Source organism: Syngnathoides biaculeatus, chromosome 13 (assembly GCF_019802595.1).
Source record: "Syngnathoides biaculeatus isolate LvHL_M chromosome 13, ASM1980259v1, whole genome shotgun sequence".
NCBI classification, from domain to species: domain Eukaryota; kingdom Metazoa; phylum Chordata; class Actinopteri; order Syngnathiformes; family Syngnathidae; genus Syngnathoides; species Syngnathoides biaculeatus.
The window spans coordinates 17,846,313-17,859,724 of NC_084652.1; the positions used below are offsets into that span (position 1 = coordinate 17,846,313).

At 41.2% G+C, this 13,412-nt stretch overlaps 2 protein-coding genes across 4 annotated transcripts; one reads left to right on the forward strand and one right to left on the reverse strand.

Moving 5' to 3' along the window:
• Nucleotides 1-707: 707 nt before the first annotated feature.
• Nucleotides 708-5,281, reverse strand: epdr1 (ependymin related 1). Of its 3 annotated transcripts, none has more exons than XM_061838477.1 (4): nt 5,172-5,281; nt 3,195-3,418; nt 1,483-1,691; nt 708-1,117 (listed from the first exon to the last, which is right to left on the reverse strand). In XM_061838477.1, the coding sequence occupies exons 2-4, from the start codon at nt 3,380-3,382 to the stop codon at nt 924-926; spliced, it is 591 nt and encodes a 196-aa protein (XP_061694461.1). In that variant the 5' UTR covers nt 3,383-3,418; nt 5,172-5,281; the 3' UTR covers nt 708-923. The 3 variants fall into 3 exon arrangements, with proteins under 3 accessions (XP_061694461.1, XP_061694460.1, XP_061694459.1); XM_061838476.1 differs by having other exon boundaries at nt 3,195-3,434; nt 5,172-5,256; XM_061838475.1 differs by lacking the exon at nt 5,172-5,281 and having other exon boundaries at nt 3,195-3,534.
• Nucleotides 5,276-12,832, forward strand: nol7 (nucleolar protein 7). Its single transcript, XM_061838474.1, has 7 exons — nt 5,276-5,586; nt 5,771-5,831; nt 5,908-5,957; nt 6,035-6,172; nt 11,738-11,859; nt 12,069-12,146; nt 12,227-12,832. The coding sequence occupies exons 1-7, from the start codon at nt 5,402-5,404 to the stop codon at nt 12,295-12,297; spliced, it is 705 nt and encodes a 234-aa protein (XP_061694458.1). The 5' UTR covers nt 5,276-5,401; the 3' UTR covers nt 12,298-12,832.
• The last annotated feature ends 580 nt before the right edge of the window (nt 12,833-13,412 follow it).

Genomic DNA, 13,412 nt, shown 5'->3' on the forward strand with positions numbered 1-13,412 from the left:
ACGTCCGTAGATCAAATAATATGAACCAAAAAATTTTGATTGCATTTTGAAATAAAAAATATGTAAATATTAATACAATTAATAGACAATTTAAAATGTAAATTCATTTTAAAAAGTGGCATTGTCCATTACAGTACAACATTACATTAAACTGAAATAGAATTTTCAATAATTTGATTAAACCAATTTTATCATATTAATGCTGAAAAAAAAACCTTATTATTTTTACTGAACTTTTTAGTCAACTACATAAAACGGAGCCTAAAAAGTTACATACAACAAAACCATTCCTCAAACAGGGGTCACCAACCTTTTAGAAACAAAATGTATTCTAGTCGGGACTGGAGGGAACAGCAACTACGTTGAGAATCATTAACTCATTCCATATTCCTCACTCTCTGCATAGCCATTTTAATGCATGTTTTTTTGTCATATATATAGTGTATATACCGTACCTGATATGATTCTGAACGTATTTGCTGAAAAAAAAAAAAGATACATACATACTCATTCCCTAATCTTTAGTCAAAGCCAACCGATCACAGCTGACTTGAGGTAAGAGGCAATGTGCATACATCTTGGACTAGTCAGCGGCCATTGTCATGGGCACATCTTGACAACTGATTGGTTACCACAACATTCAATGTGAGATTAATTCACTTGTTCAGTAAAAAAAAAACATCACTCTGTAGGATTTGTATGAATAATTGCTTTATTGTCACACTATCTGAAGATTGTGGTGTTTACATGAATTAATACTAGACAAATATTGAAATCAAACTCGGACACAAATCATTTGAAAGTCATGCTCTTGTAGTGTAGTTATGATTTTATGAGAAAAAAAAAATGTAAAAAGCAGAAGAAAAAATTCTATGTCACTTCCCAAAGCCTGATCAGCACGTGACGAGTAGTTGTGGAGCGGCTCAGCAGCGCATCTGCGCCATCGTTTTGGGTTTGGCCGTCTGGCAGCTGGGCGGCGGCGTGAAGACGTTGGGGTCGCTGATGCCCAGCTGCAGGTTGAAGAATCGCGTGGATGTGGTCACGGTGCTGTTCTTGACGTACGTCTCCTGAACCGGGTAGCAGTCGCGCACTGTGTACACTCCCACCCATGTCTCGTCTGCCACACACAAACACGTATATGCTAGCCTCTCTTTTATGATGGCGAGACTGGAGTTGAACCCATTTTTTTAAAAATTGTGACAGATATATATATTTTTTCACATCTTAAACTAAATCAAATGTGTGATGTCTTATAACCTTAAACTATTGTTACATTTTTATTTTTAACGTGTAAGAAAATATGTTGTCTGTTCACATTTGACCTTTATCTTATCAATCTACAATGTGGGGCGCTCTTTACTTTTATTGTGAAAGCAGAGCAAGCCAGCCAATATTAAAAGATGCAGCCGGCTCCAAAGGGCCACCGGATCGGACTTTGGACGGTACTGGTGTAGATGTTTTGTCCAAATTTAGCAGGCTCACGTTTGCGTGCGGGCTTCCTGTCCGACCACTCCTGCACCTCGACGTTGTCTCCGGGACCGCCGATGATGTACTGGTCCTCGAAGGTGGAGTTGTTGGGGATGTCGAAGGGATCCCAGGCCTCACTCAGCTCCACCTTGGCACATTCTTGAGTCTTCTGGTCAATCTGGAACATCACCATGCTCTCGTACAAATAGATGAACTCAAAGTACCTGCAAGCGACAACATCACACAAAACACTTTGTTGGTCATCATTAGGAATATGACGACTGCATATGTGATTTTATAAATTGTATTTATTCTTATTTGATTGAGTGTTTTTTTTAATAAGGAAAATACCACTCTACTGTTCTTCATAAAATTATGACGTAGAATGTGAAGAATAAATGCTTTGCTGATAAGACTGTAGTGTTTCCATGATGGCAAGGCACTGGGTTTACATTTTGTAATATATGCACAAAATATCTGTGCCACTACTACTGTATGCATCTTGTGGACATTATGTATTTTTCTCTTTCTTTACAATCTGATGTTAAATCTTCTTAACACCTCATCTGGTTAAAGTTGCACTGAACAGTAAAATTCTGTTCTATTTTCTCTTCATAAAATCATGCATCATTTTGGAAATATTTGACTTGAGGTATGTGCTTTGACAGCACAAGAAGTTTTCCGTGATCCCTCCTCCTCATGTTGTGTTTTATACATGAAGAATTCAGGTGAATATTAAAGATTCTAAACACATAAACAGCATAGTGTGTCCATTTCAGAGGTACTTAAGAGACTTTAGTCACCACCTTAATACATTCCCCCTTTCAATTATTATTGCTACGGTTTTTATAGATGTGTAATAACCATTGGGGGGCAAGGGCTGATCCTTCATTAATTGTGCATAGACACTGTCTAAAGAGTTTCAAAATTTACAGAAGAACACATTTAAGTAAGAACATACTGATACATCACCAATTCCAGTCTAAAATGTAGCATAGATTTGTGCATAAACTGTTTATGAATGAAGCAAATGCTGTGGGAAAAGATGCTGGGGGTGGGGGCGGGTCTCAAAGCTTGTTTTATATAGCAGGAGAAAAATAAAATTCCATCCATCTATTTTCTTCACCACTTATCCTATAAAGAAAAAATGCAAAAGGTGTTTTGACTGTCATTGTCGTTTGCTTTTTGGAGAAGCGAAGGGGAAATTATTTATTTAAATTCTGTTGTTGGAAGTAAAATGCAATGAAAGAAGTCTTTCACGCGTCTTTTTTTTTTTTTATTTAACTGCTTTGAGATTTGAACCCGGGTCCAAAGACCTGTGAGGCAGATGTGCCAACCAGTCGCGCACCGTGTCGACCTTAGTAGAAGCCCATTTAGTTTATTTTTTAAGCATTTGTAAACAAATCAAAGGTAAGCTGGTACAAAATCAAGCAAGTTGAGTCTTGCCACATAGTTGCTGCACCAAACCATAAAATGTCTAAAAATAAACACGTTGTATTAAACACATTATATATATATATATATAATATATATATATATATATATATATATATATATATATATATATATATATATATATATATATGACAGTATTGTAGTCTACATCTGTCAAGCATTCCTCTCTGTGAAAAGGATGACGGTATACACATTAATAAAATCTCACCGCCCCAAATGCTGTTTTTCAAAATCACTTTAGTGCATTTTTGTGCTCTTGTGTGCGCCCGCACCTCTGACACGGCGTGTGCTTCTTGTGCTGCTGCAGAACTCGCAACCTGTGACTCTGTCCGTCGTAGGACACGGCGGCCCGGTTGTTCCTGCCGGTGCTGTGGTCGTACAGGACCCACCTCCCCTCCCACTGCAGCGGGGCAAGGCAGGGCGCAGCTCTCGGGGACGGGGACGCTTCCCGCACCAGCATGGAGCCCAGCAGCAGCAGCGGCACGACGATCAACTCCTGCATCGTAGCGTCTCTTTTCGTCGTTGGCAGTAAATGGGGGTCAAAACCACTAAGACACTAGTTCCGTAGTGGACCCAATGAGCTCTACGTGCGTACGTGGCATAGAGCTTCCGGTTTGAATTTCAAAATAAAAGAAAAACTGTCAACGCCTTCTTGTATGTTCTGAAAGGATTTCCCCACACCAGTTACAACAGCACCGGGGTGTGTGGATCCACAGTGTAAAGCCTGAACCATTTAAAAGTTTGGACAAAGTCCAAATGATTACAAAGTGGAGCCTTTAATTGAACCTTCTCAACTCTGTTCTCAACCTTATTTCTACAGCATTTTGACAATTGCTGTAACTCTAAGAAACCGCTATAAGATACGTAACATCACTACAATAACTACATTTCTGTTGAAAAGATAAAATCATTGTGTACCTCATTAGGGTCACAAGAATGTCCATATACAGATACCACCTTTCAATTTGGGTATTTCGCAAATATTCCTATAGTTGCAGATTTTCAGGAGAAGCGATCATCTGTTATCGGCTGAAAAGTCAACTCATCGATGCTTTTCACCTCTGGCCAATGTCTAACAGAAAAAAAAAGTGCTTTGTCATAGTCTAGGCAATTACGCACTCTTTTTTTCGCGTGTGGAAACCGCCCGCAAAATGTTAAGAATTGTCTCTCAGTTGAGATGTTTTAAAATAGTTCAAATAAGGCACATGAGAAAAATCTCCCAGAACAAATAGTGAACTAATCACGATCTCGTCGATTGGTGTAAATAATATAATATACAAATTCTTGATAGCCACGTGAAGGTGAACGTTGGAACACATCACTGTCTTATTGATTTGTACTGTTTGACAGCTCGATATTGACGTTTTTGACAGTTCAATAATGACTGCTGCAATATCCATTCTGAAAAGTCCATTCTGACGTCTAACCTGACCAAAGACTTGAGTGCGAGTGACGCGGTTAGAGTCCCACGCACTGATCTTAAAAAAAAAAAAAAAAAAAACTGGCTATGGCATACAGATCGAGGAGTGTCGATTGGTTGAAGCAAGTTTGCCGCCATCTTAGTACTCCCACAAACGTCTGTACGACATTGTTTACAAGTTGGATTATCGAGGGGTTTTTCCTCAAAATTTGGCATGTAGAATTAAATCTGGTCGTGTGAGATTGACATTTTTTTCAGTTGTGGTAACATGAAGGATTTTTAATTCGACTTGGTAAGCCAAAAAAGTGCAAAGGAAAGACATATAACACCTTGCATATTACCTAGGGCCCGATTTCTGTGACATGTAATCTTTTCCCAAAATACTCTGTGAAGCACTATCTTCATAACATAGCAAAAAACTAAGCATTTTTGTCATAAAAACATTGAACTTTAAGTCAATCAGTTAGCTGTATTTTTTTAAATAAGGACTCGCAATGGGAAAATACATGCTAAATGCATTGTCCATTTGTTGTCTCTGCGATGTCCTATTTCAGACAGAAAATGTAAACTTGTTTCCTCGCATTTGAAAATCAAATTCAAAAAGTTCACAGAAAATGTGGTTTCTTGCTTATCCACTGATGAAGTGTGGGAAAATATTTACGTTGCTTTTTCATGAAAAACCGTCGGCCTATAAAGGTGAGGCAGAGATGAACCGTGAACAACAACAACCGTAAACAAAACTTTGTTCAAGTGACTTGAGCTACTCAGAAAATAAAAAACCCTTTACAAACAAATTTTTACAGTGTCGGAGTAAATTTTCCTAATTTACCTGTGGAATGTTTTCTCATACGAAACTGGCGATTAACGTTGCTGCACGATCAGCATGGTTGTTTTGGGGAGTATCAAGATGGCGGATGGCGACTTCAGTTTTGGTGGCCAATGAGCCGTCCAATTTTTTTGTTTTTTTAATCAGTGGTCGTACGTAGCTTCCAGGCAGTGTGCCGGAAGTGGATAGCTCCTCTGCAGGAAGTACGTTTGTTGTCTTCTGGTTGTCCCAACATGTCCCCCAAAAAACGTGGTGTTCGGGCCAGGTGTAATAAGGCGGACAGGAGCGATGAGGTCATGGCGAATTTTAGGTTGGAGCTGTGCTCCAGCGACGACGAAGCGCCCGAGGAGGTAACCTTTGAGGATTCCAAGGCCCAGGCGCTGCGCAGTGTCAAGCAGGCCCTGGAAAGTGCGAGAAGGTAAGCTAGCTGCTAGAATGGTAAAAGAGGTGCCCGTTGTGATATTAAAACACTTTTTCCTCTTGACTAATTTAACGGGGATGTGAAAGGTAACGATGTATTAAGTGTGTTGAGTGTTCTTCAAGTAAAAGGCGAATTGTCAAGTTTATGAGATCTGGTGTGTGAAATTCATGTGTGCTTCCAGGGAGAAGGATCTGCTGAAGGAGAGGAGGAAGAAGAGGCAGGAACTCTTTCAAGAACAAAAGGTATTTCGCATTTAAAATCGAATAGGTTGACTAGTTTCACTTTGGAGCTCTAAAGCGTTCTCCTTTGACTCGCCAGAAGAGAAAACTTCTTTCTGCGGAACTTCTGGAAGAAATCGACTCGTTACAGTGAGTTTTCTTCACTGCGTCTTCATCTTTTGTCATGCATTCATTTTATATTATCATGCACTCTGATTTATTTTTAGAGAAAAAAAAAGAAAAAGAAAAAGACAAAACAGGAGCCAGAGCAATGCTGAAGCAACATCCCAAGATGAAGACCACCATCAACAGGAAGAAATGACACCGACAAAGAAAAAGCAGCAAAAACTGGAACACTCCAGAAAGTAAGACAAAACCATTGCTTTGCTATCCTCACAACTCTTGACAATGTAAATAGAACACTACGCAGAAGTGAACCGACCCTCAGAGTGCCCAAAAACGTATTACTTTGGTACTCTTCACAACACAATAAATAAACAAACGTTCTAACTTGAATTAAACTCAAAGTGCCACTTTGGTATCCTCTCCACCCCAAATAATTTATTATTCAATTAATTAATTGTTCATTAATCATCGCGTCGCCATTAAATAGAGCCAAAAGCCTGTCCAAAAGCTAGTTTATACAAAACAAATAGACCTTACAGATTTTGTTAGCCTGCATGGTATCGACCCATAATTAGCATTTTATGCTGATCGGCTTTGTCGAAATTTACTGATCCGATTTTTGTCCGCAAAAGACATTTACTCCGCGTTCCCATTGTGCCCAGTACATTTCAACCTAAAATTTAGTAGTGTTCTCGGTGCAGGTATCTTTGTGAAAAACAGCCACGGGTGGTTGTCAGCACTTTTTCTTTTCTTCCTTCTGGGCGAGAATATTCTTATAAAACACACATGCCACCTTCGATCATGTTAGAACTGACGCTGCTGGCCCCGCCAGCCACTCGGTACTTAGAGCTCCCGCAGGGGGCCCCAAGCCCCGCTGCCGGATGAGGGCACCCAAGCTCGTTGCAGTTCGCTGACGGTCAATCAATCTCCTCCATGTCAAATGTCCTGTACAGAACAGAATGAATTCATCTTGCCCAATTTACATAATAGTTCGAAGCTAGCAGTGTGGCTAATAAAGAGGAGGAGGATGCACTAACACAGGGGTCGGGAACCTTTCCAACTGAGAGAGCTATAAATGTAATTTCAAAATAGCCATACGATATTTTAAATTTAATACAGGTGTATTTGTGCATTAATGTAAGACCAACACTTTTAGAGTACAATAAGTGTCTGAATTCTTTTAAATAATATTGTTACACTGTTGCTAACCAATGGTGAGAAAAGTACTTATTACCATTAATGCGACGTCTGGGGCTGCCCAGTTTTGCTGATGCCTTTCGAGTCCGTTTCATACATAATTAGATGAAGCTTCATGCAGGCGTTGAGACTTCCATCCGTTAATTGTGAACATATTTCAATTTAATTTCCCATAATGATGGTGAACAGTTCTTCCCGACAACGGCATGTCTTTTATTCATTGGATTATCTTGTCTTTATGGAAAGTTGTCAAAATGTTTATTGGCAAAATCAAGTACGAATGCTTTGGGATACCCCCCATCTATGAATGGCTTTCCATTTCTCACAATTGCTAAAGTGCCAGCAAAGCTATCTGAATTCCATCCACCTTGTTGGGTCCAAACACGGATTCGCTGCTGTCTAACATGGAGTCTGGAAAGTAGCTCTTTGCATGCTTTCTTCCTGCTGCCCCCTGCAGGATATTTTTATGCAAACGTAGTATGGCGCGCGTCAAAGTGGCTCTCTATATTTGAGTACCATAATTCCCGGCCTACAGAGCGCATCTGGTTATCAGCCTCACCTGGTAAATTTGTAAAGGAAATACCATTTGGTACATACATATGCCGCAGCTGTGTAAAAGCCGCAAGTGCCCACATTGAAATACGAGATATTCACTGACGACACACGGAGAGTTTAAGGCGAGCGCCGCCGTGCTAACAGGCCCGGTTAAAAAAAACAACATACCAGTAAAAATCACAGACACGGCAGTAACACGCCAGTGCAGCGCTAACAGGGCCGGACCGGTAAAAGTCACTTCCTCGGCACATATATTCCACAGGTCTTTCATTTCTTTTCTGCTCAAGTGCCCCCTTGCGGCCGAATCACCGCATAAACCGCATGGTGGAAAGTGTGTGGGGAAAAAAGTCGCGGCTTATAGGCTGGAAATTACAGTATTTTATTGTTGCAATATTGTCATAATTTAGACACACAGCAGAACATTCTCTCTCCACCAAGGTGAATTCCTCTGTCCATTCTTGCTGACAACTGCAGTACTCATCTTCTTTCCTTTGAGCGATCTTTGTCAAAAGTGTTTCCACGATTAGTTGCTCCGACACGATCTGCATTTGACCCTTCTGCAGCACCTGCGCACATCGACTGCCATATTGGGCAGCAAACTACGGCTACCCTACTAGGACAAACTGTCACTGCCGCATTTGTGTTGCCTACGCGACAAACGATATGTACAGTATGTTATGAGCCCTCTGTGAGACATATGCCACCCATCAAAAGAGCCTGACTCATAGGTTCCCAACCCCTGCACTGAGCTCGGGTACTCTCGTCCGGCAATGGGGTTAAGGGGCTGCCACAGGAGCCCGATGTACCGCAGGGTCGTGGTACTTAAGGCAATGGTCTACAGTCCCTTAGCCAATCGGGACGCAAAGCACGATACGGGGTTCCCCTTAGCCAATCGGGATACAGAACGCAACGCGCATTCAAATGTTGGAAAAAAAACAAAAAAAGCCTGCCACACTGGAAAAAATTACAAACGTGCACTCAAAAAAAAAAAAATCCCTGTAATAGCAAGGCGGCATAAAGTGAACCACATTGTAGCAAGGGAGCACTGTACATCCAATGCTAGGGGACCAAAAAGTGGTCTGTAACTAATATTTGTACCCTTAAAGATCAAGTGTCATCCATATAAACATTCTAAAATAGATATTGTAATGAAAATACATATAACATTATTCACTTCAATTTCTATACGGAATAAAAGTGAGCGGAGAGCGCGCCATCCACGCGCAAAGGGTTAGTGGTGGCCACATTGGCTGCATCCTCTGTCCGTGACGTCACCCTGGACATTCTCCAATGAAAACACACGGTGCACCCTACTATGGGAGACAAACACGCCCCTTCTGACACGGAAGCTCTTTTTGAAAAGGAGAACACCACACAACCGAGTGAAGTTACCGGGGCAATATTACACTATTGCTTCGAGCTACATTCAGATGATATGCGATCACGGCCAAACCGCCTCCCCATCCGATCCATTTCCGTGGCAGAGATGAGCCATCGCAGCTCATTTCCGGGACCGAGGTGGCTTATCACGGAGCCAAGCCGGGCTGCTTTAGGGGGGTTGTTCATAGCCGCTGCAGTACGCGATGAACAACCCCGTCGAGCCGGGGCGCTCTACTGCGTTGCGTTGTCGTCGCACGTGGCTGAGTGAGGCAGAGCCAAGCCGTGCTGCTTAAGGGTTTGTTCATAGCCAGCACAGTACATGATAAAAAACACAGTCGAACCGTGGCACTGTACTGTGTTGTCGCCGCACGTAGCTGAGTGAGGCTTGTCAGCTGCGTTCTTCATAGCCGCCGCCATCCGCAAGCCCGAAGAGCAGCGACTCACAGCCCAATGCCGTCCGACGCGCACATCGATACATTTCGTATGCAGATCTTTTGTTATGTAGTGATGAAAGTCCTCCCGATTTTCCTGGGATTCCGGATTTTTAAACTTTCATGAAAATTGCTTTGGAAAATTGAGGAAAAATTGTCTAAAATTAATCCGGATATTAGTTGACAACATTGAACGAACATGTGTTTGAGTTCGTTGTTTTCCTTTCACGAGCGTAGCCATGTTGAGGCACTATCACTCGTAATAATAGCGCCCCTCCCCTCGCATTCTCTCAAGACGTTCCTTATTTTGTGTGGTCTTAATTTCATTTTATTTCATAAACGTTAACCAAACAAGCCTGCTCCAACTGGTATTCATCCGGAAACAGGAAATGCAAGTTAACCGTATTGAGGATGTACGGAGCAAGTACAAAAGTGCATGTTCAGAACTGCTTCACATAATGCGAGCGCATTTAAGTCGAAAGTCATCAACATCATGAGCCATGTCAAAGGAAATTCAGTTATACCAGGGGTGCTCATTGTGTCGATTGCGAGGCAGTGTGACGGCGTAAAAAAAAAAAAAAAAAAAAAAAAAAAAAAAACATTAGCCTATCATCCACTTCGTCGCTTGATTCAGGTGTGGTCAATACGCCGAGCGCGTGCACATAACGGCGGGTTCTAGCAAGCCGGGCTCCTATTTACGGCAGTCCCGTGATGCGTCCCAAAACAATACGTCGCAATTGCCGACAGGAATGTTTGGTCCAATGTATCGCGAGCTTGTTGCCATGAACGCCGATTATGTTGAACTAAACTTTCAGCATTTTCAAAACATTGCTGGGATAGACCGTTCGTGTTTATTCCTTGACAGGCCAGTGCATTTGACTTTTCGTCAGATAAAGTTTGTCAGATTTATTGATGAAAGATTTTAAATACCGTTTTATATCATGTTCTACTAATATCAGTTGAAATTGGAAATGATCATTTCTGAGTTTGAAATTTTAGTTTTCTATTTTAGTTATGTATTTGTTTATTTAATTTTTAATTTACATTTGTTGTATTAATCCAGTAAATTATTTTAAGGCCATCCCTAATCACACCCGCAACTTTATCTGCGAGCATGACTGACCACACCCGTACATTTTTCTAATGTAAGTGACTGTGTGTCAGAAAGTAAGTTTCTTTCGGCTTGTCCCGTTAGGGGTCGCCACAGCATGTCATTTCAGATGAAACGCTCATATTTGTTTGCCACAGTTTTTACCCCGGACCTCCTATATATATATATATATATATATATATATTATATATATAAATAAAAGGCAACTGATACTATTAGTATTACAAGATCTATATCTAAGATAGTGAGCAATGTGGTCGAGTGTATCAGTACAACGCGACGTAACAAAGTTTGAGACTTAAACGTTAATAGTAATTACTACAGATCAACTTCTTTAACATGTTTTGCTGTACGGTGTAGAAATTCTAGGATATATTTCCGTGTATATTCTATGTACTATAATATGTATAATGTGGGGAAAATGACAATTTTAGATGTCTTTTTACTGAATAGTTATAGTTAATTAATTTGTCTTGAGATAAGATGGCATATTATAAGCATATTTTCATGACAAACGTGATTTTGTGCCATCCAGTGATAGTGGGATGGAGGGCAAAAAAATCTGCCCCTTTTCTTTTTTTTGTCAGGAAATTTTACCTTCTATTTTTGTCAGAATTTTGTTCACAGTTATCGCCACAATGCACCACAGCCATCCATTTTTTCAAAAATTTTTCCCCTAGTGCTCGCATTTGTATTTTCAGGATTTTGCACCAAAGTCCACTTTCATCTCGTTGTTATGAGAGACCGATTACGTGGTCCGCCCCAAACTATTTGGAACCCACAAAGCTCTCGTCCTCTGCACCCGTGCAATCCATTTTTCACGACGAACCGGGTCTCTTGCAAACTTATGAATCCATCCTCCAAACGAGTCCACTTGAGGGCGGGTCTGTCCTTTACGTCCTTTCCTGCTTCTTCTCGAAAACAAATCCCTCAAGAGGATTTTCATGACGGGAGTTACAAAAAGCTGTATACATCCAAATCATGTTTTGTGGTGAAAAACGCATGGGCCCATATTGGCAGCCGTTTTTTCATTAATAACATGGTAAAAAAACATCCATTTCATGACACTTTAAGTATTGTAAGGTTAATTGGTTGTCAATGTGATTTCTTTTTTCATTCATTTTTCTCAGACTGAAGGGGAACTACAAGGTGATGACTGTGAAGCCTCAAGCATTGGCATACTTTCAGAAGAAGGCGGCCGAGGACTTCCTTGAGTCGAGGCTGTACGGCAAGGGAAGTCGCCGTGCCACTAGTAAGCGTGTGCCAAGTTCCATTTTCCGTGCAGGCTTGACATTTGTCTTTGGTCCTCAATTTTGAAAAATTGACAAAATGCCGCAAGGTGTTCCACGCTATTGAAGGGTGCCAAAAAGTGGTAGTTCTATTTAGTGACCTTCAGATTATTATTATTTTTTTATACACGAATGAAAATGTCCCCAAAAGTCAATTTTGTCTTCCTGTCAGGCAGCCAAGAGCTGTCCCTTCAAAATAAGACTGCAAGTACCAAAGGTGGAGCAGTTCAGTTTGTCAAGAGCCAATGGGGTGAGGCAATTTTATTATTTGGGAACTAAAAGACAAAAAAACAACCCCTTTTCTTATAACATTTCTTTTTGTTCCTTCAGCTCGTGAGAAAAAGAGCAAAGCGGAAAAGCTGAAGCTTCGGTGGATACGCAAGAAGATAGCGTCCATCTGATTGGTCGCCTGCAAGGACACACCCTCTCCCTTCTCTGTGACTGGACTGCAAACAATTTTGGCTATGTGGAAATACGGAGAGGTCAAACTTGACCGGGTCGACGGTCCTGGGACTGAATTTTCTCGACTTATGTGTGAGGACCAATCACAGACAACCCTTCTTTCTGCTGGGAACAGTTGCGACGGCAACCATTGCCCTGTGTATGTTCATGACAGTTGGTGCATTGTCTTTTTTTGTTTTTTTTTTTTTCTGTGAATTTTGAGTAATCACAGGATCGTGTCATGAGAATTTTGATAGATGGGAAAAATTAAACATTTTCCAGAGGAGAAAATTCTCTAGCGCTTGTCCTCATTAGGGTCACGGGTAGCTGGAGTTGATTCCAGCTGACTGGAGGTGGGATTGGTCACCAGCCAGTAATTGTCAGGACATATCAACAAATGGCAGGTTGTTAGTCCTGCACACCGTTGGGAAAAGTGAGAGGAAAAACTGCTGCCCAAATTCTAACGCAGAACTGCAAGATAGATGTGCTACCCACAAAATGTGTCAAAAGAATTATCAAAGCATCATTTCACCTTTTAATAAAAATCTGTTCACACTCACACAAGTTGCACATTATTTTCACGCCGGTGTGGACTTCCCGTCACATGCATGGTGGAAGTGGGCATCCACGAGCTACTGGAGGAGAAAGCAAAGACGTCAAATTTGGTCTCACCAGCACCGTACGATGATAGCGTGCTCCAACAAACCACAAACATACTTGTGGTTTAAGGACTTGGATCAGCATGACTGGCCACCTATAAATGCTGAAACGGCTATACTGTATCCGTTTGAGCATTTATTCAATAGAAGGGTCTTTATCCATCTATTTTCTGTACCATTTGCTTTCAGCTGGCTCACAGGTGAGCAGACTCCGATAGCCTAAACCTGTCTGCCCTGATCTGGGGTGGGAGGCGGGTACACCCTGGACTGGCCACCAGTCAACGCCAGGGTGTATATACATGTGAACAAGAAACCCCACTCCCACAGTCTATTTTTTGACATTTTTTTTCATAGCCTTTGGAATGTCAGAGGGGAAAACCCGAGATTCAAACATCAGAAAAGTGACGCAGACGCGC

Excerpts from the sequence above, each read along its gene's own strand:
- nol7 (XM_061838474.1), top strand. The coding sequence starts at position 5,402 with ATGTCCCCCAAAAAACGTGGTGTTCGGGCCAGGTGTAATAAGGCGGAC. Across the intron at positions 11,860-12,068 it reads GGGAAGTCGCCGTGCCACTA|GCAGCCAAGAGCTGTCCCTT; the intron begins GTAAGCGTGTGC and ends TCTTCCTGTCAG. Across the intron at positions 12,147-12,226 it reads GTTTGTCAAGAGCCAATGGG|CTCGTGAGAAAAAGAGCAAA; the intron begins GTGAGGCAATTT and ends TTGTTCCTTCAG.
- epdr1 (XM_061838476.1), bottom strand. The coding sequence starts at position 3,424 with ATGCAGGAGTTGATCGTCGTGCCGCTGCTGCTGCTGGGCTCCATGCTG. Across the intron at positions 1,692-3,194 it reads AAGCACACGCCGTGTCAGAG|GTACTTTGAGTTCATCTATT; the intron begins GTGCGGGCGCAC and ends TGTCGCTTGCAG. Across the intron at positions 1,118-1,482 it reads CAGGAAGCCCGCACGCAAAC|ACGAGACATGGGTGGGAGTG; the intron begins GTGAGCCTGCTA and ends TGTGTGTGGCAG.